Consider the following 25,219-nt stretch of genomic DNA (forward strand, 5'->3'; position numbering starts at 1 on the left):
AGTAAATAGGACTTAAAGGAGTAAGGTTATGGTATGGATTAGATCTCTTGGTGAGATCAGGATATAATCTTTGGAAAAATATGAAATTTGGGAATCCCATGGTGAGGATTCCAATGTGGAACTTTTCCAAAGGTTATATAATAAACCACTTCAGATGTTAGGTGGATTCTGAAGTACTCCTCTAAGTATTCTATTTGCTACCGGTATGGGTCTAGGCCGAGTCATACCGATGGTTGAGGTGGCCTCACCAGGGTTACGTGACGACGTAATCCAACTGTATATTTTTCATGAGAGGTTAGGTGTGAGACATGGGTTGTTGACATGTTTCACCGTATCAACACTTGGTTTGGATGGTGTTGAGGCCAACATTTGGTTTGGATGTGTTGGTTACATCATGGATTATACAGTGGTGTGACTTTGTTTTGGATATGAAATATGTATACATATGGTATGGATTGTATACATTGGTTATGGATTATTTTATTATCATAAAATATGTATACATTGGCATGGACGTGTATACATTATATGTTGGGTTGATCTATATTTAGCTTGAAAATGACTTGTTGGTCTGGATAAATACTGTGGATAAATATTTGTTTAATGATATTTTATTATGATATACTATGGTTGGTTTTATATGTGCTAACCCTTATGTTTCCATGTGGTTTGGACTGTGATGATCTCACTATGTGGGGGAGCAGATCAGGTGTGAGGCCTTGGGATAGCAAGGAGTCTTTTGGGGTAGCTGCTTTGAGAAGTGGCTAGACGTAGAGCTTGACCAGCACCTAGGGTGTCTAACTTATATTTCATGATGTTACTATTGGATTACTGTATAATTTTACTAAGAATGACTCTGATATAATTATGTTTGATATTATGAAACAATAATTACACTCTAGCGTAGCTGGCTTTTGCTCTATTTTCTTTATTTTATATTATTTTATTGTGGTTGGTTATTGTTGTGACGGCCTAGGGTGGGTCGTTACATTGATCTAAATTGGAAGGTAAATAGCAAGATTCTTAACTTTCATCATATGCCTCCCCCTCACACTAGTTTTGAGTTATCTAAAATGATTGGGGACTTTTTACAAGATTGGGGAAGAGAAAAATATTTTCTCTATCACTTTGGATAATGCTTCTGCTAATGATGTTTTACAATAGACATTAAAAAAACAACTTGTTTTGCAAAAAGGATTGATATGTGATGGTGAATTTTTTCATGTGCGTTGTTGTGCTCATGTTTTAAATTTGATTGTTCATGAAGGATTAAAGGTACTTGATGGCACTTTGGATCAAATTAGAACTAGCATAAAATATGTAAGGGGTTCAGAGAGTAGAATGATTAAATTCAAACAATGTCTTTAAAAATTTAGTGACATTAATTCATCAAGTGGGTTGTCTCTAGATGTTCCTAGAAGATGGAATTCAACTTTTTTGATGCTTCAAAGTACTCTTAAATATCAACGTATTTTTGGAAGTCTACATTATGTTGATGAAAATTACAAATATTGTCCTTCAGATGAAGAATGAGAAAGAGCAACAAAGATTTGTAAATTCTTGCAACCATTTTATGAAATTACATTAATTTCTAGTACAAGTTATCCTACTTCCAACTTGTATTTTTTACAAGTTTGGAAAATCCAATGCCTTTTAATGGGAAGTGTAACAGATGAAGATAAAGTTGCAAGAATTATGGTTGAATTGGTGATGGAGAAATTTGAAAATTATTGGGATGAGTATAGTGTTGTGCTTGCATTTGGTGCAATTTTAGACCCAAGGATGAAGTTGGAAACATTGGATTATTGCTATGAAAGAATTGATTCGCTTACTTGGGAAATAAAATTGGAGAAAGCTAATGAAAAAGTTTACATGCTTTTCTCCCATTATTCTAGCCAAGGTTCTAAATTAAATGTTCAAAATCTAAAGCGTAAGGATGTTCCATCATCTTCAATCAATAGCAAACCAGGCCTTTTTGATGTAAGTTGTTTACTTTAATTTTTTGAAATCGTGATTTCCTTCATATAAATATTATGTATATTTCTAACTTATTTTTTTTTCTTATCATATAAGGAATTAAAAATGCCCAAGCTTCAAGTTGCTAATAAATCCGGAAGGACTCAGCTTGATATATATTTAGATGAACCCACTTTAGATCTTGATTTTACGGAGCATATGGATATACTACAATGGTGGAAGAATAATAGTCAACATTTTATGAATCTCTCCTTAATGACTAGGGACTTGTTAAGCATCCCTATTACCACAGTTGCATCTGAATCTACATTTAGTATTAGTTCTCGTATCCTTGACAAGTATAAAACCATCTCTTGCCTGAAAATGTAGAAGCAATTATTTGTGTTTCTAGTTGGAAGTATGATTTTAATCAAGATAATTCATTTAATCTAATTTTAATTTTTAAATGTAATTATCTATATAATTTTGATATCTATTTCAACATTCTTACTTTAATTTTTTTTTATGTTTTATTTATTTTGATGTAAAAGATAAGGATGAAGATGACCAAGATGAAAAAGGAGAGACAACTTCTTCCAAGGGAGCTTCTAATGTTCTTGAAATAGAAAGTCAAAGTTGATTAATTGTGTTTGAACTTGTTTTGTGCACTATTAGAAAATTTAGATTATTAGTAATTTGTAAGTTTATAATTTAGTTTTGATTTTGGTGTAAGTGGACTATTTTCTATTTGATTTTGTTTTAAGTTTGTAATTTTCTTTTGTTGAACATATATTATGCACAATATGTATGTATTTTTAATTTCATGTGGTTATATTTATTTATTTGTAATAGTTTTTATTTGAACATAAGATATATTTTTTTTTGTAGTTTTTTGTGGTATATGGGCTGGCCTGCCAGCCTGCCAGCCCACCCTTAAGCAAGGTGGGCCCACATTTTCAACCTATTTTTCATTAGTGGGTCGACCTAGTCTGGCCTGTTTTTGGTGGGCCATTAGTGAGCCAGGCCAGAATGGGCTGGACTGGCCCATTTTGCCATCCCTACCCTTTCTCAATTAGTTGTTGTTATTGTGTTGGACTTTTCCCATCAAATAATGTGAAACCTACTTTTCTTTAAGAATTTTGATCATCCAAAATATTTATGATTGAAAGTAAATTATGTGCAAACAATTGCTATTGTCATTATCAATGCTAACACCACCACCACCACCGTCATCGCTGCATTACCACCACCATAGTCACTACTAGTGTCACTAGCACCATCACTATTACCTTCACCACATCGACAATGGTGACAACCATGACAGTGGTGATGACTATGTGACAATGACAGTGACAATTGTGGTGGAGAGGGTGATGATGGTGGTCGTTGCGATGTTGATGATGATGGTAGTTGTATTACCACAAAAAAAATAATGTTAAGATGTTTTGTTTTAATTTTTTCTAAAATTTCAATTGGTGTGCATTTTGTTATTTTTTTAAGTTTTCAAAAATTAAATTATATATGCTTAAATCTGAACCATTAAATATTTAAATGAAAGATGTGGTCACTTTATTTCATAAAGTGATAGTCGTAAGGCGAAAATAATGATAGTAAAAGTTATGGTGGTGATAGTGATAATAATGTGGCAATAGTCGTGTTGGTGACGATGATGACATTGGTTGTTTGTACATAATTTACTTTCAACTAAAAATAATAAAAATAATCTAAAGCATCAACATTCTTAAAAAAAATGTTTGCACATTATTTACTTTTGAAAGGAAATATTTTGTTAAGATATTTGTATTTTAAAATTTGAAAAATTCACATCAATTCCTATATATTAAACACAAATCTATATCTTGTAATAATATTTTAGGAGTTTTTCTTCAACCAATTTCAATTTTTATTTTTCATAATTATTTATTAATTAAATATTAATATTTTAAAATAATTTATCAATAAATAATTTTAACTCTCTATACTTGCCTACTTTTTTGATCCATTTTTATCACTACTATTATTCATTTGAAAATTGTCTATTTTATATTGATCTTCAATTTTGTGAAAATAAAAAATAAGTGTCTTAACAACGGATAGGACCAACCTTGAATTTTTTAAGACCCAGGATGAACACAAAATATGATGTCCTTAATTATTTAAGTATCATCCTTGTATTTTTTTATTTCAAAATTGTTAGAATATAAAAATTATTCTTAGGACCATTCACAATAGACATATCACATTTAATACCATTTTTTAGCAAATCACTTTTAAAGTTATTTCATGTTATTAGATTATAAATGTTTAATGAATTATATTGATTAAGTTATCTAACGTGTGAACATGTTAATTTTTATGATTTTTATATTTAATTTCATCATGATAATTATCTTTATTTTTAATATTTTCAATTAAAATATTAGATGCTTCATTATTCTTACATAGGTTTTCATTTTAAAAATTTTTAGCCTTGAAGTCTATTTATCTAGATTTGCATCACTTAGAAAAAAAAATTGTTGAATGTTTAACAAAAAATTTATTTGAGCACTTTATTGAGAATCAATATCAATTTTATTTATTTACTTTAATTTCTTTTTCCATTTTAGACGACCAAAAGATTATTTTTTGTGCATGTTCAAATCCAAACAATTAGACAAGGATAAACAAAAAACTAAATTATAATATATGATTGAAATTATGAATCTTTAATAAGTAAATGACAATAAGATGAAATAATAGTACTTGATGTTTATTTTAAAGCCTTCATCTTGAACTAGCAATTTGTTTTTATAATAATATTTTTCTTATATAATTTAATTATGCAAATTTTATTTTTATATTTATATAAATTAAATAAAAATTGGTGCCTCTCTAAAAACGGGTCGTGATAACTATGCTTAAAGCCTTTACTTGCAATGACCATTATAGGTGAAGACAAAAAAGTGACAAAGTGTCGAAGAATCTAATTTAAGATAACTTTAGTAAAAAAATTTGACATAAAAAACACAAAATTAAATATCTCTCTCACATCAATACAAAAGAAATAAATTACAAAGAAATTAATGTTAGAGACTAAAATAATTATAAAAAAAAACAAGTTTAAGGTTATAAAAAAAATCTATCTTTAACTATAATGACTAAAAATAATTTTATAAAAAAGTATAAAGTCTAAAAATATCTGTTTTAAATTAAAGAAATTGAAAAGTAAAATAAGTAAAATTATATAAACTAAAAAATTATTTTAAATTATAATATATGATATTTTTTTTTAAAATATATTATTATCATATATGATTAAACTTAAAGATACATACAATTTAAATAAATTATTTTTATTTTTATCATGTATGAATATTTTTATTATTATTATTTTTTTAGTTCGTTCCTAGAGTATCCACTGACTAATCTCCTCGTTAGGTTGGAGACACCTCAAAGGGTGGGATAGCTGGCCTCAATACACAAGGCAGGATTCGAACCCCTGACCTTTCTTAAGCGTGGATCAACCTTACCGCTAAATTACAGGGTTGAGGTTTTTTATTAATTTATTACTAATGGGAAGAAGTTATGTGTTTCTATTAATTTAAAAAAAATACAAAGATAAGTGATTAGTTAGATATTTATGAAAAGTAAAAAAAATATATACTGCAACTCTTGAAATATGGATTTTGACTATTGCATTGTGAAATTATTAAATACTTGTTCTAAATATAAAATAAAAATTTATAACTATTAATATATCTTTTATTTTTAAGATTATACATTTTTTTTTCTAAAAAATTTGTATATATATATATATATATTTAATTATTTCCCTAAAATCCTTCCATAAATTAAGTTTTTTCTTTCTCATTTTCATTAAAATCCAAAATTTTCACTTCTAAGGTTCTAATCTAATTCTAAATTTTTACCCATTTTATCTTCTCTGTTAATTAATCTTTTCCTTTATTAATATAATTGAAAATTCAAAACCCAAAACTTTCACCTATTTTCATTTAAAGCTCCATTCCCATAAAATACCACTCAGCCAACCCCAAATTCATGCCACTCTCCGTTTAGACCTGTATGAGAACGCCCCCTCCCAAAAAAAAATCACAAACCCTACGAACCCAAAACTCCAGAGTCCAAAATAATACTTTCTAGAACGAGCCACAGGGGAGAGAAAGGTCGTGACTACGCAATAGAAGTTCAATTTTGTTGCGTTGCGGAAAATTCCGTGATTTTCAATCACACCGACAATTTGAAACCCTGTATCTGTTTATTTCGGATTAAGCTATTATGGCCCTGCCCACCCTAGTTGCTAGATAGATACCTACATAGAATGTAAATTTATCAGTTCATTAAACTAAGACTCTCTGCTATTATAGGGGATATGGCTCTGGCATTCTGCCCCATTCGTATGATCTTCATGAATTATCAAATTAATAAAAAGTTCAACTTTAAAAGCTCACAACTTGTTTTCAGATTCTCCTGTTCCTTCGCTTTTATACAAAACCCATTTGTTTCACTTGTTAAACATGAAGAGAACTCCACCTTTTCCAACCCTCTTGTGTTCTTACGTGATTACATGTTTTCAGGGCAGCGCAGTGTTAGGAACACGCAAATCTTGCATGCCCATTTGACTAAAACTCACGATTTACAGTCTGATATCTTCTTGATGAACTCTTTGCTTGATTGGTACTGTAAATCTGCTGACATGGTTGTTGCCCACCAGGTGTTTGATACAATTGCTCTTCCAAATCTTGTTTCTTGGAACATCATGATATCTGGTTGTGACTATAATTCAATGTTTGAGAAGTCATTTGAGATGTTTTGTAGGATGCATATGCTTGGTGTTGAGCCTGACGAGTTCAGTTATGGGAGTGTTCTTTCGGCCTGTCGTGCTTTGCGAGCTTCAGTATTTGGCAAGCAAATTTATTCACTTGTGCTGAAGAATGGTTTTGTTTCCAGTGGTTATGTTCAGACTCGAATGATGGATTTGTTTTCCAAAAATTGTAACTTCAAGGAGGCTTTAAGGTTTTTCTATGATGCTTCCAGTGATAATGTGGCCTGTTGGAATGCTATCACTTCGTTGGCAGTTAAAAGTGGAGAGAGCTGGGTTGCTTTGGATCTATTTCGTCAAATGCGCCATGAATCTCTAATGCCAAATAGTTATACATTTCCAAGCATCTTAACTGCATGTTGTGTGGTTAAAGAGATGCATGTTGGGAGAGGTGTTCATGGGTTGACAATCAAATGTGGTGCAACAGATGTCTTTGTGGAGACTGCTATTGTTGATTTATATGTGAAATTTGGATGTATGGATGAAGCTTTTAGACAATTCTCCCAGATGAAAGTTCATAATGTGGTTTCCTGGACTGCTATGATTTCTGGGTTTGTGCAAGAGGATGATATTATTTTTGCACTAAAGCTTTTCAAAAATATGAGAGCTATAGGGATGGAGATAAATAGCTATACTGTTACTAGTGTACTTTCTGCATGTGCTAAACCAGGGATGATTAAGGAGGCCGGGGAAATTCATTCCTTGGTATTAAAATTAGGGTTGAATATGGATGCCAAGGTTGGGGCAGCTTTAGTCAACATGTATGCAAAAATAGGAGAAGTTGGACTATCTGAGTTAGCCTTCAGTGAGATGAAAAACATAAAGGATCATTGCATATGGGCAGCCATGTTGTCTTCTTCTGCTCAGAACCTAAATTTTGGAAGGGCAGTAGGATTATTCCATGATATGTTACGAGAAGGAGTGAAACCTGATGAGTATTGTATTAGTAGTGTGTTAAGTATTATGAGCTGCTTAAGTCTAGGGTCACAGATACATGGCTATGCCTTGAAGTCTGGCTTAGACACTGATGTTTCTACAGGCTGTTCACTTTTTACCATGTACTCAAAGTGTGGTTGTTTAGAGGAATCTTATAAAGGTTTTCAGCAACTTCCTGTCAAAGACAACGTCTCATGGGCCTCCATGATTTCTGGTTTCGCAGAGCATGGATGTGCAGATCGAGCACTTCAGTTATTTAAAGAGATGCTATATCAAGAAAATGTGCCTGATAGCATTACCTTAATCTCAATTCTAACTGCATGTTCTGATCTTGGTTTCTTAAAAACAGGTAAAGAAATTCATGGTTATGCTTTCTGTTTAGGAATGGGAACAGACATAGTTGTTGGTGGTGCACTTGTAAACATGTATTCTAAATGTGGAAACTTGAATTTGGCAAGGACAGTGTTTGATAAGCTTCCCAAAAAGGATGCCTTTGCTTGCTCTTCCTTGGTCTCGGGATATGCCCAAAAGGGTCTAATTGAAGAGTCATTCTTGTTATTCCATGATATGCTTTTGACTAATGTAACAGTTGATACCTTCACAATTTCATCCATTCTTAGTGCTGCTGCAGTTTTATATCGATCAGACATTGGAACTCAACTGCATGCCTACATTGGGAAATTGGGCTTACAAGCAGATGTATCTGTGGGTAGTTCGCTAGTGACAATGTACTCAAAATGTGGAAGTCTTGAGGATTGCCAGAAAGCATTTGATGATGCTGAGAAGCCTGATCTGATAGGTTGGACATCAATCATAGTGAGCTATGCTCAACATGGTAAAGGTGCAGAGGCCTTAGCTGCTTATGAACTTATGAGAAGAGAAGGCATCCAACCTGATGCAGTAACTTTTGTTGGGATTCTAGTAGCATGTAGTCATAGTGGGCTGGTTGAAGAAGCTTTCTTCTATCTTAATTCAATGTGTAAAGACTACAATATTAAGCCAGGACATCGTCATTATGCTTGTCTTGTTGATCTTCTTGGTCGATCAGGTAGACTGAGGGAAGCTGAAAGTTTCATTAACATGATGCCCTTTGAGCCTGATGCTTTAATATGGGGAACTTTGCTTGCTGCTTGCAAGGTCCATGGTGATTTTGAGATTGGCATGTTAGCAGCCAAAAAGATATTGGAATTGGGGCCAAGTGATGCTGGAGCGTATGTGTCATTTTCAAACATCTGTGCAGATGTAGGACAGTGGGAAGAAGTCACAAAGATTAGAAGCTTGTTGACGGGAACTGGGATGAAGAAAGAGGCTGGTTGGAGCCTTTTGTGAAGAGCTACAATGTCATGATTGGTGACTCTTAATAGCTACTAATCCAATCTCTTGGATTCCATCCTTGGTAAAAGAATAGTGAGTTTGACATCTAAAGGCTAGTTTCAAGTTCATCAAGATTCAAGACGACAATGATTCTGAATGGTGGTAGATGCACAATTATCATCTAATGAAATGTTAAAATCCATTGATACAGCCATAACGCTATACTGAATTGTAAGTACTTGCACACTCCAGCTGCATAAATATGCAATGAGACATGACTTTTGCATTTGTATCCCAATTCCTAACCAATTTCTATATTTGGGGATGGACCAGAAAAAAAAAACAAAAAGAGGATGAGTGTTGGTTCACGAAATTATTTCCATGGGGATTAGACATAGTGCTTCCACTGATATTCTCTGCTTCTCCATTCCCTGAGCTAAAATTTCAATTTTCAATACATAAAAATTTTGGGATTGTCTAAAGTTGAAGGCTTTTGGGTCTGATCCATTGGGATCATCATCATCAGAATCAGAGTCACATGGCCAAGCCAGGGGTGTTGGAGTCTGATCCAGGCCCAGGGGTGATGGTGAAGAAGGCCATAGAGCTGAAGAGGGAACTGCAGAGGCTGGTGAAATCTATTTTAGATGATCAAGCAAGAGACACTCTCTGTGTTCTCAAGGAGTTGAAGCTCAGAAAAAGGTCTTCACTGTCTTTGAAGCTGCACAATAAGAGAGTCACCTCTTGCCCTGATGAATTCAAGTGTCCACTTTCCAAGGAGTTGATGAGAGTCCTGTCATTGTGGCTTCTGATCAGGTTGGTATCACAAAATCAGAATTGTACAAAAAAAATTCTACAGATTTTCCTTAATTACTAAATAAACAAATATTGAATTTTATAACTTTCAAGACAGTAAATGCATTTGTTTTTATATTTAATTTTTTTTATATAGTGTTATAATTTTTTTTAAGAGAAATTGTGTTATTAATGATAGCAGTTTTGCTGTGTGCCTGTATTTGGTTTCTGGGAAAAGGTTGGAAACAGAAGGGAAACCAAAATGAAACAAAACTAGGTTGTTGTTATTATTGTGATTAATTTTAGTGGATACCTGGGTACCTAGAAAAGTGAGTAGATAAATTATCATAGTGTGACAGAAAGGGCTAGGAAGTTCTTAACAATTTTTTTAATTTTTAATTTTCATTTCTTTGGAATTTAATTTAACTAAAGTGGAGATATAGAATCTGGTTTTGGCCTTTTGTCCATCTCTTTTGCTGGAATTTCTGTGCTTTATTCTATGTTAAGTGACTAAAAAGGCATGGGAAAGATAGAAAAGGAATATGTTCAGTTCTTTTCTAGTCCAGTCCAGTGTCCAGAACCTTAGAAATATCTTCTTCTTCTTCTTCTTCGTTTTTTTTTTTTTTTTTTTTTTTTTTTTAATTTTATAATTTATTTAATGAAACTAGTGATATAGTTCATATTTTCTATTTTAATTATTGTGAAGATAAATCCTTTGAACATTTGGAGTTGTGGTTTTCTCTTTGTCGTTTTTTTTCTTCAATCCAAACAGTTTTTAACATGTTCAACTGTTTTACATTTTGTTGTTCAATGTGTGAGTGGGACTTGCTGGATTTTTCTTTTGGAATTTGTATACATTTGCTTTCTTTGGAAGTGCAATGCCGAGTACTTTTTGTTTGATTTGCTGAACTTCTGTGATCTTCTCTATCTTTATGTTGTTAGCTTTACTGCATTTATGTTTCAAATGTACGTTTGAAGAAACAAAAAGAGGAAAAAGAAAAAGGAAAAGGGCAATTTTATGATATATTTACGATAGCCATTGTGGATGGAAAGAGAAAGAGTGGGAGGTGAAAAAAGAATAATATTCTCTTTCCATAAATGTGATGCTTGTTGTAGATTGATGACTTTTATTATGTATATTGAAACATTTATTTAATTGTGAAAATTCCTTTGCTTCTTGAATTAATCCTCCATGTGCTCAGAGGTACATTGCAGATGATTGTAGAATGGTTGAGGTAAGCAAATTGATGCTTGTATGGCTAGATTGTGACCTGAGTTATCAAGAAATCATATTGTGCTTTGAACTGTGTTGAGCACATACTCGGTGTTGACTAAAATTCATTAATTGTTATAATTTCTAAACATTACCATTTATTTACTCTGTTGTATACTTTTTTATAACAGTCACGCTCATGTATGTTATTCTTGCTTGGGTCAAACCAATTAGTTGAGGCAGTGAATATAAAAGAGAATAAATATACAAGTATTTATATATATACTAGTTAAATCTCACTCATATCTTCTACTAAAGTTCCATTACGATCAAGTATTCTTTTGGACTATCACTTAATTCTTCCTCATAAGCCCCTTTGTTTGAAAGTGTAAAGAATATGATAGGGAAGAATCTAAGAAGAATTAAAATGACAATAGTGATAACTTTTATTTTCTAGTTGGTTTGGTTGACAATAAAATGAAAGTATAAAGAATAACAGGTGTTGTTTTGACTCCATTTATTTAGCATCATGGAAAAGGAAAAAGAAAGAAAATAAATAATAAGCATATCCTCACTTCAGTATTTTATTAGTTATAATTTATGCAGATCAAGTGTTATATGTGGCAGCAGCTTTTGGAGCTCCAACATTGTCTTGAGAAGGGAGCTATGCGCAAAGGTTTGATCTTGTTAGTAGATTGAATAAAGGTGCTAAAAATTTCAGATTTTGGACTGACAATTCTTCTGCTATTAAACCTGAAGGGCCTTTTAAAAATTGAGTGGTAGCACTTTGGTATAGGGCTCCTAAACTTCTTCTACGTTCAATAGATTGTAGATATGCAATTGATCTCTCAAGTGCATGATGCTTGTTGGCTTGAGATGTTTCTTGGAAGACCAATTATGCTCATGAGGACGGAGGTAAAACTAGATTTGAACTTTATCAAAGTAATAAAAGTTTAGCTTGGACATATATAAATGATGAACTTGAAGTTGCTTTGTATCTAAAGTGTGAGACTTAAGGGCATGGAAGCTTGTTTTTGAGACACTTTGGAAGGTGGGGTTTGGTGGTAATGCAGTTCAGGCAGGGAGTTTGGATGCGGACAAGTCAAAGAAAAAGGAGGATGGTGGAAAGGAAAGAAAATGGTGGTTTAGATTTAGCTTCTTTGGGAGTTGCATATCTTCAAGATCAAAAGTTGATAGCACCACAAGTAGCACTAATTATTATGGTTATTTTTGTACTAATTATTATCTTTGGCACTAATTCATTGAAATATTTGTCACTTGACATCTATTTTGGGTGTTCAGAAATGGTTTTTTGTATTTACTATTTTTGTTACATGATCTATGACCTATCCCCACCTATTTTGGTGTTTTAAGAAACTACATGAATTCTGAGTTTCCTGGAACAAAAGTGATGTGGATTATTATTGTGTATTTGTGTCGAGGAAGTTGGAGATCCATTTGCAAATACTAAGGTTTTTAAAATCATGCTCTTTTCTGCATTGCCATTGGACCCACGACATTTTGTTTTGTATCATTTGTATGTATGCCTGTGTTGAAGGTTGCTTCCAATTTTACATTCACTAAAGCTATTTGTTCAAATTCATCACTCGATAAATTAATGAGTTAAAGGTAAGAAATTGGAACGCAAGAGAGATTGATGACAAATGACCCTACAGTAATATCATGTGTTGAATAAAATAATTGGAATTCTTTATATTTTCATCTATAACTTAATTAAGAAAAAAAAACTATAAGATTTTAGAAAGGAAAATATCCTAACTCAGACTATACGTAAAAAATACAAAGAATTGAATAATTTATAAAATTTTAGAATAACAATAAAATTAAAAAATTGTGTAAAACTTATTTTGTAAATTTATATTAAGTATATTATATATAAATGATATTATTTACAATTTAATTAACATTTTATTCCGGATATTAAAGAATAAATAAATATATGAATTTATATGAATATTTTAAAATTTCTAAATTTATTTGAAAAAAGAAATGATTTTTTTGTTTAAAAATTGTAGGAAATATATAGGTGGACTTTATGAAGTTAAACTCATACGAAAACGATCTCTAATTTAAAAATTTGAAGGAAAATTTGTAACACCCCAATTTTCAAAAAGGTTATTATTATTATTATTATTATTATTATTATTATTATTATTAGATGGTATTTGGTCATAATTATTTTAATAATTATAGAGGAATATTATTTTGTACGTTTTAAATAATTATTATTTTAGACAATTATTTTGTACGTATTCAATAAGTATTTTTATTAGCATTTTTAAATAAATATTTATATGTTTTAAGAGAAGGTTGATTTTATATGATATTTTGTTATTGAAATTATATTATTATATTTAGGGTCAGAAATATATTATTATTATAGAGAAAAAATATTTTATAATATACATGTATTTATTTTATTTAATTATTTTGAGGAAAATTAGAAGTGGGTTAGAAGAGAAGGAAAATGGGTTGGGTTGACCCAGTCCAATGGATTAATTTTAAGAAAGGAGTCAGGTGGTGTTAACCCTATCTGCCTCATTTGCGTTCTGAAGGGTTAGGGAAAAAAAGAGGAGAAACAAAGAGCTCTAAGGAAGAGTACTCAAGAACAATCTTAGATCACACCAAGACCATTCATCTTCTGCTCATCCAGGTACGTGGGAGATGGGTTTCTTCATATGTGAATATAGGGGTGTTCGGGTAGTGAGGGCAATCCCTAAGTCCCTCTAGGAACTCTATTTAAAATTCTGAACGATTATCTGTGCAATCGATGTTCTAAATTCTTAATTCATTTGGAAGAACTTATTTCTTGAATTGTCTTTGAATTCCATTGGGGCTTTCTTGTTAATTCTTTATCCTTAAATTTGATGACTTGAATTTTATGTGTTAAGAAGAGTTTAGATTTTTTTTTGTAAAACCAATGGAAACCAATTTTTGAGGCTTGAGATGTGTATGAATTGATTTGGAACGTATGAAGAATATAAATGGAGTTAAACTGAACCAACGGGGTGTAGAAGTAGTGAAAATTGGTAAAAACCTTGTTGGAACTCGTAAAACGCAGGTTTAATTTCACAGAGGGAGTCTGGGCAGAGATTTGGGCGCTCAGCGCCAGTTTTGGGCGTCGGGCGTCGGGATCCCGACATACGTTTGTAATTTTGCGATATCTTTCTGTGTAGTTATCCAAATTGAGTGCCGTTTGTTTTGTTAGAAACTAGACATCTGGGGATACCATTTAGACACAAGAATCGTGTAAAAATATTAATATTTGATCAAGTTATGTGAGTTGCAATTTGAGCCTTCCAATCTGTGTGCGAACCACAACATCAATTTTTGTGAGCCCTGAATGGTAACCTAAACGACTTTATTAGGATTTGTGTTCTTCATGAAAGTTGTAGATATTGATGTTAGGATTCTAATGGAGTTGGGATCACTTAGAAAGGATATGTATATCTCGAGTTATGGTTAAATTATTAACTGAATGTCATAGATATTGTGATGTGTGTGAAGAATTATGTGAAATTTGTGGTCTATGATGTTGATAACTTAATGATAGGTTCCTAGCATGTGAGGATGATATTGCATGGATTGTTATTGACATGTGATGATGTTATATAATGGAGATGCATTAATTATGAGTTACGTGGGATGCATGAGTTGCATGAGACTTATGAGTTGCATGTGGTGCTTGAGAAGCTAGACGTGGCTATATTGCATTGGACCCTGGGCCCAGAGAGGGGTTGAGACAGGGGGGACCATGACGGGAGGCATTCCATGCGTGGGCCGTTGGGTGTTTAACTGCGCAGCTCACTGGCCATAGAGGGTTTAACGGTGGGTGGATTGCCTTTGCACGGGCCGCTGGGTGTTTAACCGTGCAACATACCGGCCCTGGGAGGGTGTGAGAACGGTATGCCCGCATTGGCAACAACTAAGGGAATTGACGAGGTACGCCCAGTGTGCGGAGTGCCAAGTTGAGACTCTTAGGAGAGGAGATGTGTATGAGCATATAGTGAGCATGTGTATGAAAGCTTGTATGATTGAAAAAAAATGATGTTTGGTAATTATATGAGATGTATTTGTTGTTTATAGTTAATGATGATATTTTGGTGCACGGTGTGGGGTGGGAATTGGGTAGCTCTATGTTCATATATGATGTTATCTATCTCTCACCGTCCTGTTTTTATGTGGTTTTCTTTTAGGTGAAGATGAAGGCACTCATAGTGTTGAGTTCTAAAGGGAAAGGGTTCTGCTCTGATAGGATGTGACATTGGGGCATGAATTTAGGATGCTTTAGTTATGAATTGTTATTTGTCGTTTGAGGAGACTTATTTTTAGGAGTTTTATATTCACCTTATATTTGTAAATTCTGGATCCCTTTCATTTTTCTTTAGAGACCTTGATAATTTTCTTTTAAGAGTAAAACTTTATTATTATTATTATTATTATTTCTATTTATTTCAAGACTTGTGAACCTATGAGTTTTTATTAAAATATGTGGACCCTTCTTGATGTTATATTTATTGAATTATTCTTATTGTTGTTACTTATCTATTATGGGGTAGAAGGGTGTCACATTTAGTGGTATCAGAGCAGGTCGATCCAATCGGCCGTGAGTTATAAGTCTACTATGCTTGTTTGGTAGATGAATGATGAAATATGTTTTGCTTTATGATGAGGATAATGATGATGATGATGATGTTTCCCTTGTGTTGTTAGTGTTGTGCTTACACTTATATTGTTTTCTCAGAATTTGGCTGAAAGACATGATATAGCTTAGTTGAGGCTATTCATGATTGCTTATTTGTTTTGATACTTCTTGCTTACGTAAGAAGTAGTGGTTGAGTGGTATCACTCGTATTGCAAGCATATGTGCCAGTAGTAGTGGACGAAGCCTTGCTAATCAACTAGAAATTATTGGGACCTTAGATTTGGGTGAGACATTGATTTGTCGAGAGTTTACGATTAATGGAGTTTCTAGAATCTATAGTTGTAGCGATTGAATCCAAGGAGGTTGTATATGAGAATTGGAGTTTTGGTATCCTTGATGAGAGATTGAAATGTTCGTAATTCCCTTGAGTGTTGGTGTTGGCATGTTTACCGTTTATGGTTTAGGTAGCATGTGAGTTTTATTTTCTAAGTCTGTTGTGCTAAATATGTGAGTTGTTTGGTTTAGGATTGTAGTGGGAAACTTGAATATGAAGTTGAGGTGTGAGTTTGGAAGGGTTGGTGTATTTTTGTGGCCTTAGATATACTGATATACTATTGCTGTTTGGTGTAGAGGATATTTTGGCTGCAGTTTTGTTGTGCCATTATGACTACCATATTGACAGATTTAGATTTTATGGTCTTTACAAAAAGTTATAGCCTTGGACGTTATCTTTCCAATGGAACTGGAATTAGGTAAAATGAAGGTCTAGAACTCCAGTTATAGCTACTTTAGTGATCAAAGGTCTAGCTGTAAGCGCCGAATATATCTGCTAAGGTTTTTGAAATTTTTAGCTAAGAAGATGATCTTTTTGGAATCTTATATCTTCATAAGAGTTGTATCTTATTTTCTTAGCTTTCTTTTGAGATAGGTTTGAGATCATTTGGATGAGTATAACTCTTTGTGTGTCATTTGCTTTGACAGTTGTTGAAGGTAGGTATATGCTATAATGATGTTTTTGAGTTGTTGGATATTTATTGAGTAACTTTCTAAGATAACATTACCTTTGAACATATTGAGTAAGAAGAGTGTTATTTTTGTGTGAGATAGTAAGTGTGATGGTAGTTTCCAAATTCTTAAGGAAAGATCGACTAGTGCGCTAGTGTGAGCATTGGCCGATCTTAGTAAGCCTTTTGTGATATATAGTTATGCTTCTAAAGATATGTTTGGGAGGAGTATTGTGACAAGAAGGAAAGGTAGTAGGTTATGATTTTAGGCAATTGAAAATTCATGAGAGGAATTTTCTTACCTATGACCTTGAGTTAGTAGCTTTAATATTTATACTAAGATTTGGAGACATTATGTATATGATTCTAAGCTTGAAGTATTTTTTGATCGTTAGAGCCTTAATTATCTGTTGACTGAGTAGTTAATTATGTGACTAAAGAGATAGTTTAATTTCTAGAGGACTAATATTTCAAACTTAGTTGTTAATTGAGTAAAGCTATTGTGGTGACCGATGTTTTGTGTAGGAAACCTTTATATTTATCTTCCCTTATGATTAGAGAGATGAATCCTTTTGGCTCAAATTAGAGATTTAAGTTTGGCTTATAAGGTTACTCTTAGTAGTGTGAGACTAAGTATGACTTGAGTAACGAATGGATTGTTGAAGGAAATTGGAGAAGCACTATTTTGGTGACAAGATATGAGGCTATAGGATAAGGTGATGGATAAGAGTTTGACTTGGGTGTAGATGGAGTGGTGAAATTAGAGATCTGATATGTATACCTAGTGAACTTACGCTTAGGTGCTTAATCTTTAGAGATGATCATAGAAGTAAAACCAATGTTGTAGCAGATGCCTTGATTATGATAACCTCTGGTATATCGTTTATGATGATTTAAGGGTTGGATTTGATTGAAGAATTTAGAGACTTATGCTTTGTGTGTGAGATTATCCTTAGGAGCATTGAATTGATTATGTTGAAAGTGACTAGTGAATTAATGGATGAGATTAGAGAAGCCTAGGAGTTAGAGCCTTTCTTAGGGAACCAAGTGGAAAAGATTGGTAGGAGTGTAGATAATTTTTTTGAGTAGAATCGATGTTATTTTGAGGTGCAAGAACAAATTTGGGTGCTTAGTAACCTTCAATTAAGAAAGATGATTTTAGAGGAAGGACATTCATTTAGGAGCTACTGAGATGTATCGGGACCTTAGGAGGATGTATCAGAGTGGTGCAGTGGAAGCATGGTGGCCTAAGGTGAAGAGAGGAGTAGAGAAATTGTATGCTCGTGTTTAGTATGCAAGAAGTCTTTTGGAATTTTGTAGCACTTAGACGTCCCATTTTGGAACTGTAATGGTGAGTGGATAGACCTTAATTGTAGGTTTGTCTGAGATACTTAAGAGATCAATTCTATTTGTATTTTAGTGGATAGACTCGCCAAGTTTACTTGTTTTACCTTTAGATATCCTTTGGTGAAATTGATAGAGTTGTACATCAATAAGGTAGTGAGGTTGCATAAGGATTAGAAAGTAAGAAGAGAGAAGTCTACCATTACAAAAATTTCGGGGACGAAATTTCTTAAAGGAGGGGAGTATTGTAACACCCCAATTTTCAAAAAGGTTATTATTATTATTATTATTATTATTAGATGGTATTTGGTCATAATTATTTTAATAATTATAGAGGAATATTATTTTGTACGTTTTAAATAATTATTATTTTGGACAATTATTTTGTACGTATTAAATAAGTATTTTTATTAGCATTTTTAAATAAATATTTATATGTTTTAAGAGAAGGTTGATTTTATATGATATTTTGTTATTGAAATTATATTATTATATTTAGGGTCAGAAATATATTATTATTATAGAGAAAAAATATTTTATAATATACATGTATTTATTTTATTTAATTATTTTGAGAAAAATTAGAAGTGGGTTAGAAGAGAAGGAAAATGGGTTGGGTTGACCCAGTCCAATGGATTAATTTTAAGAAAGGAGTCAGGTGGTGTTAACCCTATCTGCCTCATTTGCGTTCTGAAGGGTTAGGGAAAAAAAGAGGAGAAACAAAGAGCTCTAAGGAAGAGTACTCAAGAACGATCTTAGATCACACCAAGACCATTCATCTTCTGCTCATCCAGGTACGGGAGAGATGGGTTTCTTCATATGTGAATATAGTGGTGTTCGGGTAGTGAGGGCAATCCCTAAGTCCCTCTAGGAATTCTATTTAAAATTCTGAACGATTATCTGTGCAATCGATGTTCTAAATTCTTAATTCATTTGGAAGAACTTATTTCTTGAATTGTCTTTGAATTCCATTGGGGCTTTCTTGTTAATTCTTTATCCTTAAATTTGATGACTTGAATTTTATGTGTTAAGAAGAGTTTAGATTTTTTTTTTGTAAAACCAATGGAAACCAATTTTTGAGGCTTGAGATGTGTATGAATTGATTTGGAACGTATGAAGAATATAAATGAAGTTAAACTGAACCAACGGGGTGTAGAAGTAGTGAAAATTGGTAAAAACCTTGTTGGAACTCGTAAAACGCATGTTTAATTTCACAGAGGGGAGTCTGGGCAGAGATTTGGGCGCTCAGCGCCAGTTTTGAGCGTCGGGCGTCGGGACCCCGACATACGTTTGTAATTTTGTTATATCTTTCTGTGTAGTTATCCAAATCGAGTGCCGTTTGTTTTGTTAGAAACTAGACATCTGGGGCTACCATTTAGACACAGGAATCGTGTAAAAATATTAATATTTGATCAAGTTATGTGAGTTGCAATTTGAGCCTTCCAATCTGTGTGCGAACCACAACATCAATTTTTGTGAGCCCTGAATGGTAACCTAAACGAATTTATTAGGATTTGTGTTCTTCATGAAAGTTGTAGATATTGATGTTAGGATTCTAATGGAGTTGGGATCACTTATAAAGGATATGTATATCTCGAGTTATGGTTAAATTATTAACTGAATGTCATAGATATTGTGATGTGTGTGAAGAATTATGTGAAATTTGTGGTCTATGATGTTGATAACTTAATGATAGGTACCTAGCATGTGAGGATGATATTGCATGGATTGTTATTGACATGTGATGATGTTATATAATGGAGATGCATTAATTATGAGTTACGTGGGATGCATGAGTTGCATGAGACTTATGAGTTGCATGTGGTGCTTGAGAAGCCAGACGTGGCTATATTGCATTAGACCCTGGGCCCAGAGAGGGGTTGAGACAGGGGGGACCATGACGGGAGGCATTCCATGCGTGGGCCGTTGGGTGTTTAACTGCGCAGCTCACTGGCCATAGAGGGTTTAACGGTGGGTGAATTGCCTTTGCACGGGCCGCTGGGTGTTTAACCGTGCAACATACCGGCCCTGGGAGGGTGTGAGAACGGTATGCCCGCATTGGCAACAACTAAGGGAATTGACGAGGTACGCCCATTGTGCGGAGTGCCAAGTTGAGACTCTTAGGAGAGGAGATGTGTATGAGCATATAGTGAGCATGTGTATGAAAGCTTGTATGATTGAAAAAAAATGATGTTTGGTAATTATATGAGATGTATTTGTTGTTTATAGTTAATGATGATATTTTGGTGCACGGTGTGGGGTGGGAATTGGGTAGCTCTATGTTCATATATGATGTTATCTATCTCTCACCGTCCTGTTTTTATGTGGTTTTCTTTTAGGTGAAGATGAAGACACTCATAGTGTTGAGTTCTAAAAGGAAAGGGTTCTGCTCTGATAGGATGTGACATTGGGGCATGAATTTAGGATGCTTTAGTTATGAATTGTTATTTGTCGTTTGAGGAGACTTATTTTTAGGAGTTTTATATTCACCTTATATTTGTAAATTCTGGATCCCTTTCATTTTTCTTTAGAGACCTTGATAATTTTCTTTTAAGAGTAAAACTTTATTATTATTATTATTATTATTTCTATTTATTTCAAGACTTGTGAACCTATGAGTTTTTATTAAAATATGTGAACCCTTCTTGATGTTATATTTATTGAATTATTCTTATTGTTGTTACTTATCTATTATGGGGTAGAAGGGTGTCACAAAATTTAATGCAAAATTTCTTATGAATTTATAATCAGTAAGAAATTACTTGCGATTTTTTCTGCAAGAAAGTTTTGTGTAGATTTATTTTGTAGGAAAATTTACTACGAATTTAATATTTGTTGGAGTCTATTATCTACAAAGGGATTACTTGCATATTTTACTTTGTAGGAAAATTTGCAAGAAATGTGTTTCTTGTAATTTTTTTATGCACAATTTGCAAAAAAATTTACATGTAATAAGAAAAAATTTCTAGTAGTGCTAAGTGCAATATGTGACACCCTTACTATCCCAACACATATATTATAATAATATAAACAAACTAAGGAAATAATCTTTTTAACATCGGTAAAAGGGTTCACATAAAAAGTTTTAGAAACATTCTTCAATATCCAAAATAATTTGAAAATGAAACTTGAAAAATAAAACATAAGAGATTACAAAATGTTTTCAAAATAATAAGTACAACTCCATATGCAAATAAAATCCATGTCCTCTAAATTCTCTGTCCCGATGTCACAATATCAGAGTATACCCATAGTTCAACTGTTGGCATTCTAGATGCCACTCATAGCCAGATCTTCTTCACCTAAAACATCCACAAATTGTACGGTGAGAAAAGAAAACATCTATATGTAAAGCACATAAGGGAAAAGTCACAACATAATCTCATCATAACTCTATCAATCATGCATCATCTTCACATCATAATTCGCAATCACACCAATTCATCACAAATCTTGTAATTAACATTATCATTTTCACACTCATAATCCACACAAAATCTTACAATTAACACTATGCCAAGGCCACGCCACAACTGATATAAGTGATACGTGTTAATTGTCTCACTTATCTCACACCATGCCAGGGTCACGCCCTCCCTGTAGCATCACTTACCCAGGGGTCGTGCCATCCCTAGTCATTGATGTGAGGAACCACAATCACATCACAATCCACACAAATCTTGCAACTAACCCTATGCTAAGGTCACGCCTGTAGCATCTCTTGCTCGAGGTCGTGCCACCCCCGACATAAGCATTAATTGCCTCACATCCCACCCTATGCCAAGGTCACGCTTGTAGCATCTCTTGCCCAAGGTCGTGCCACCCTCGATATAAGCATGAAAAATCACACTCTTACACTATGCCAAGGTCACGCCTGCAACATCTCTTGCTCGAGGTCGTGCCACCCCCGACATAAGCATGAGGAATCACCCATCCCATACTATGCCAAGGTCACGCCTGTAGCATCTCTTGCCTAAGGTCATGCCACCCCTGGTCACAAGTGTGAGAAACCACAATCACATTCACATTCACATCCACATTCACATCCACATCCACATCCACATCCACATCTACATTTCCACAATACATACACAATCCACACAAAATAGTGGTTCACATACCCCTCAAGTAATTCACCATGAATCCTCGTCTAGATCATCAATTTTACCAAATCATGTAATAATAATATTTATAAATTAATATAAAACCAGATTAAATCACTAATTTAATATAATCTTAACCCAAACAATAAAAATCCCAATTTTTCCAAAACCTAACTCACATCCACTTTTCTACGATTTCGTTCTCTCTCCCAGATCATCATTTGTACAAACTATTCATATATTCACAATCCTTAACACATACAAAATCTAAAGGGATCATCAATTTCTCAAACAAAATTAATTATAAAATTACCCATAATCCTCCTCTACCCAATTCCCTCATGTAACTTTGCATAAAAATAATCTCCTTTTCTCCCGTACCTGGATAAACAGTAGCTGGAACTAAAACAGAGATCTCCTTAGTCTCCTCCTTTGAGTGCCCCTCGACCTTCAGAGAGTGTAGAAGGAAAAGAAGAGAATGTAGAAGAAAAAAGTCAGAACTGAAAGGTGTGATTTTTGGGAGTGCCAGAACTCTCTATTTATAAGCATTAGGCATCGTCGGAATGACCCGTTTCAAATCCGGAACGACCTATTCTGGACTCTGACGACATGTGTAAAATTCACATCCAGAACGGCCTGTTTTCAAACCAGAACGACCTGTTCTAGGGTTGCACTAAACTCACAACGCCCATATCTGGGACGACCCGTTCTCAATTAGGGTTATAGACATTTTTGGTGATTTGGAATGCCTTGTTCCAATTTGGGAACGCCCCGTTCCCATCTAAACCTTGTAGACAATTTTTGTATTTTGGAACGACCCGTTCCAGTTTGGGAACGGTCCGTTCTGAACTACAAAATCACTCTCATTTTAGTAGATTGGAATGACCCGTTCCAATTTAGGAACGACCCGTTCTGGGCTACTAAATCACCCCTATTGGGTCTTTGGGCCCTCAAACAATTTGTGAAAATCGAGCTGTTACACAATACAATGATATTGGTGAGGACTGGATGATAAAAGGAGATATGAAAATGATTTGAATGAAATGAGTGAGGAAATTATGAATAAATAAATAAATAAATAAGAGAAGACATATGGGAGAAACTCAAAGACTATGATCAAGGAAGTTGATGTGTAATAAAAAGTAAAGGGTAAATATGGATTGAGTTAGATTGAGTTTGAGTTGAGTTAGATTTAGACTCATTATTTAATTTAATCAAAATTTTATGGATGAAATTGTGTATTTTTTTTTTCAAATTCAAAGGAAATTAACCTGATAATGAATGAATTAAATTGAGTTGGATAAAAAATTTAATTATTTAAAATTATTTAAATTTTTAAAAATTATAATTTTTATTTTTAAAAATTAAGTAGATTTTACATATACAAGCTTTTATTTGTATTAATATAAAATATTTCTATCAAATACATTAGTAATATAAATAATATGATAAATAATATTTTTTAAAATTTATTTATTTTTATTTAAATAAAGTGTATATATGCGATCTGAATCAATGTATATATGTATTTGACTTATTCTAAAATTCATCTATTTTTTTCAAAAAAGAAAAACTCATCCAAAAACCTTCATAAAAAAGTAGTCATGTATACGTCATTTGAATCTAGCTAAAGAAAACTTTCAACAATGACTAAATTCACAAAAATTAACAATAAAAGAAAAACTCTAAATTAAATGTTACCCATTACTATAATTTATGAAAAATAAATTATATATTTTCATGCATCATATCATGTGAGATAAAGATAATTTGAGGTTAGATTAAACACTTTTGTATTTTTTAGTTTAATATATATATATATATATTATTTAATAATATGTTATGTTTACAAATTGGATTAGATTGACTTAAATTTAAAAATCATAATATGTTATCCAATCCATACATAATGGGTTAGATTGAATTTGATTTAGACACTTAAAAATTTTAGATCAAAATAATTGAGTTAATTTGGTTTTATTCGAGTTCATGAGTTATTTGGACCCGTGAACACCCATTTGTAAATGGAAGTTTGTAATCACATGCATCAATAGAATGATCTATGCACTATTCTTTAATGTTATCACTCAAACAAATAAATATCATGCATACAATGGGAACGAGAGACACAAAGGAAGAGTCTGAAACTCAATCAATTCATTAACTTGATTTCCTCTCTCATTGAATACAAAACATTGTATGCATGTATGCCACTTTTATAGGAAAAGAAACCTAATAGAATACTAATAAAAAAATCTAAACTTAATGCTTAAGGAAAGAAATGGTGATGGAATAATTACTTAAAGGGAAAGTAAAACATTGTTGCCATGGTGCATTAATTTTTTACTGCACTTTGATTTGAACATTCTGAGATTGCCTCCCTTTAAATCAAACTTGTATCATTTCGAGTATTTTCTTCAATTTATAAAATAAATCAATCTTCAATGACTTGGTAAAAAATCTACAACTTGCTCTTCAGCTGGACAATAATTAATCTCCACTTCTTTATATACTATTAGTTCTTGTATCTTGTGGAATCGAATATCAATATGTTTTGATCGTCCATGAAAAATTAGATTTTTTTCTTAATGCAATTGTAGACTTATTATCACGATATTTATGCGGGAGTATTTTGCTTTTGGTGCATCAACTTTAGAATTCTTCTCAACCATACTGCTTGTGTAGCACAATTGGTTGCTGCAATGTATTCAACTTCAGCGGTAGAAAATGCAACAACCAATAGTTTCTTTAAAGACCATGAAACTGCACCAATACCTAAATGAAATGCATATCCTGACGTGCTTTTTTTTTGTTTTCACGTCTCATGCCTAATCACTATCTGTGTATCCAACAAGTTTCACATCATCATTACTAGCGTAAAAAAAACTCCATAAGTTAGAGTACCTTTGATGAAACAAAGAATTCTCTTTGCTCCTTGCAAATGACAAGCACGTGGCTCCTCCATAAATCTACTAACCAACCTGACTCCAAATATTTTATTTGGTCTAGTTGTAGTCAAATATCTCAAACTTCTAATCAAACTTTTTTTATAAAGGTTGCATCCACCTTTTT

General features: G+C 32.9%; 2 protein-coding genes across 4 annotated transcripts; both read left to right on the forward strand.

Moving 5' to 3' along the window:
* The first annotated feature begins 1,656 nt into the window (after positions 1-1,656).
* On the forward strand, positions 1,657-2,346 carry LOC145957361 (zinc finger BED domain-containing protein DAYSLEEPER-like). The gene is made up of 2 exons (XM_083073603.1): positions 1,657-1,980; positions 2,074-2,346. The coding sequence occupies exons 1-2, from the start codon at positions 1,657-1,659 to the stop codon at positions 2,344-2,346; spliced, it is 597 nt and encodes a 198-aa protein (XP_082929729.1).
* Positions 2,347-5,932: 3,586 nt separating this feature from the next.
* Positions 5,933-12,512, forward strand: OTP87 (pentatricopeptide (PPR) repeat-containing protein). Of its 3 annotated transcripts, none has more exons than XM_029274550.2 (3): positions 5,933-9,838; positions 11,637-11,706; positions 11,790-12,512. In XM_029274550.2, exon 1 carries the CDS (start codon positions 6,326-6,328, stop codon positions 9,038-9,040), a length of 2,715 nt encoding a protein of 904 aa, XP_029130383.1. In that variant the 5' UTR covers positions 5,933-6,325; the 3' UTR covers positions 9,041-9,838; positions 11,637-11,706; positions 11,790-12,512. The 3 variants fall into 3 exon arrangements, with proteins under 3 accessions (XP_029130383.1, XP_020234265.1, XP_020234266.1); XM_020378677.3 differs by having other exon boundaries at positions 6,530-6,667; positions 6,772-9,838; positions 11,637-12,512; XM_020378676.3 differs by having other exon boundaries at positions 11,637-12,512.
* The last annotated feature ends 12,707 nt before the right edge of the window (positions 12,513-25,219 follow it).

This window comes from Cajanus cajan, chromosome 4 (assembly GCF_000230855.2).
Source record: "Cajanus cajan strain Asha chromosome 4, NIPB_CcT2T_4, whole genome shotgun sequence".
Taxonomy (NCBI): Eukaryota; Viridiplantae; Streptophyta; class Magnoliopsida; order Fabales; family Fabaceae; genus Cajanus; species Cajanus cajan.

Coding starts and splice junctions, on each gene's coding strand:
- OTP87 (XM_020378676.3), top strand. CDS start 6,326: ATGGCTCTGGCATTCTGCCCCATTCGTATGATCTTCATGAATTATCAA.
- LOC145957361 (XM_083073603.1), top strand. CDS start 1,657: ATGGGAAGTGTAACAGATGAAGATAAAGTTGCAAGAATTATGGTTGAA. Junction 1,981..2,073: donor GCAAACCAGGCCTTTTTGAT/GTAAGTTGTTTA, acceptor TTATCATATAAG/GAATTAAAAATGCCCAAGCT.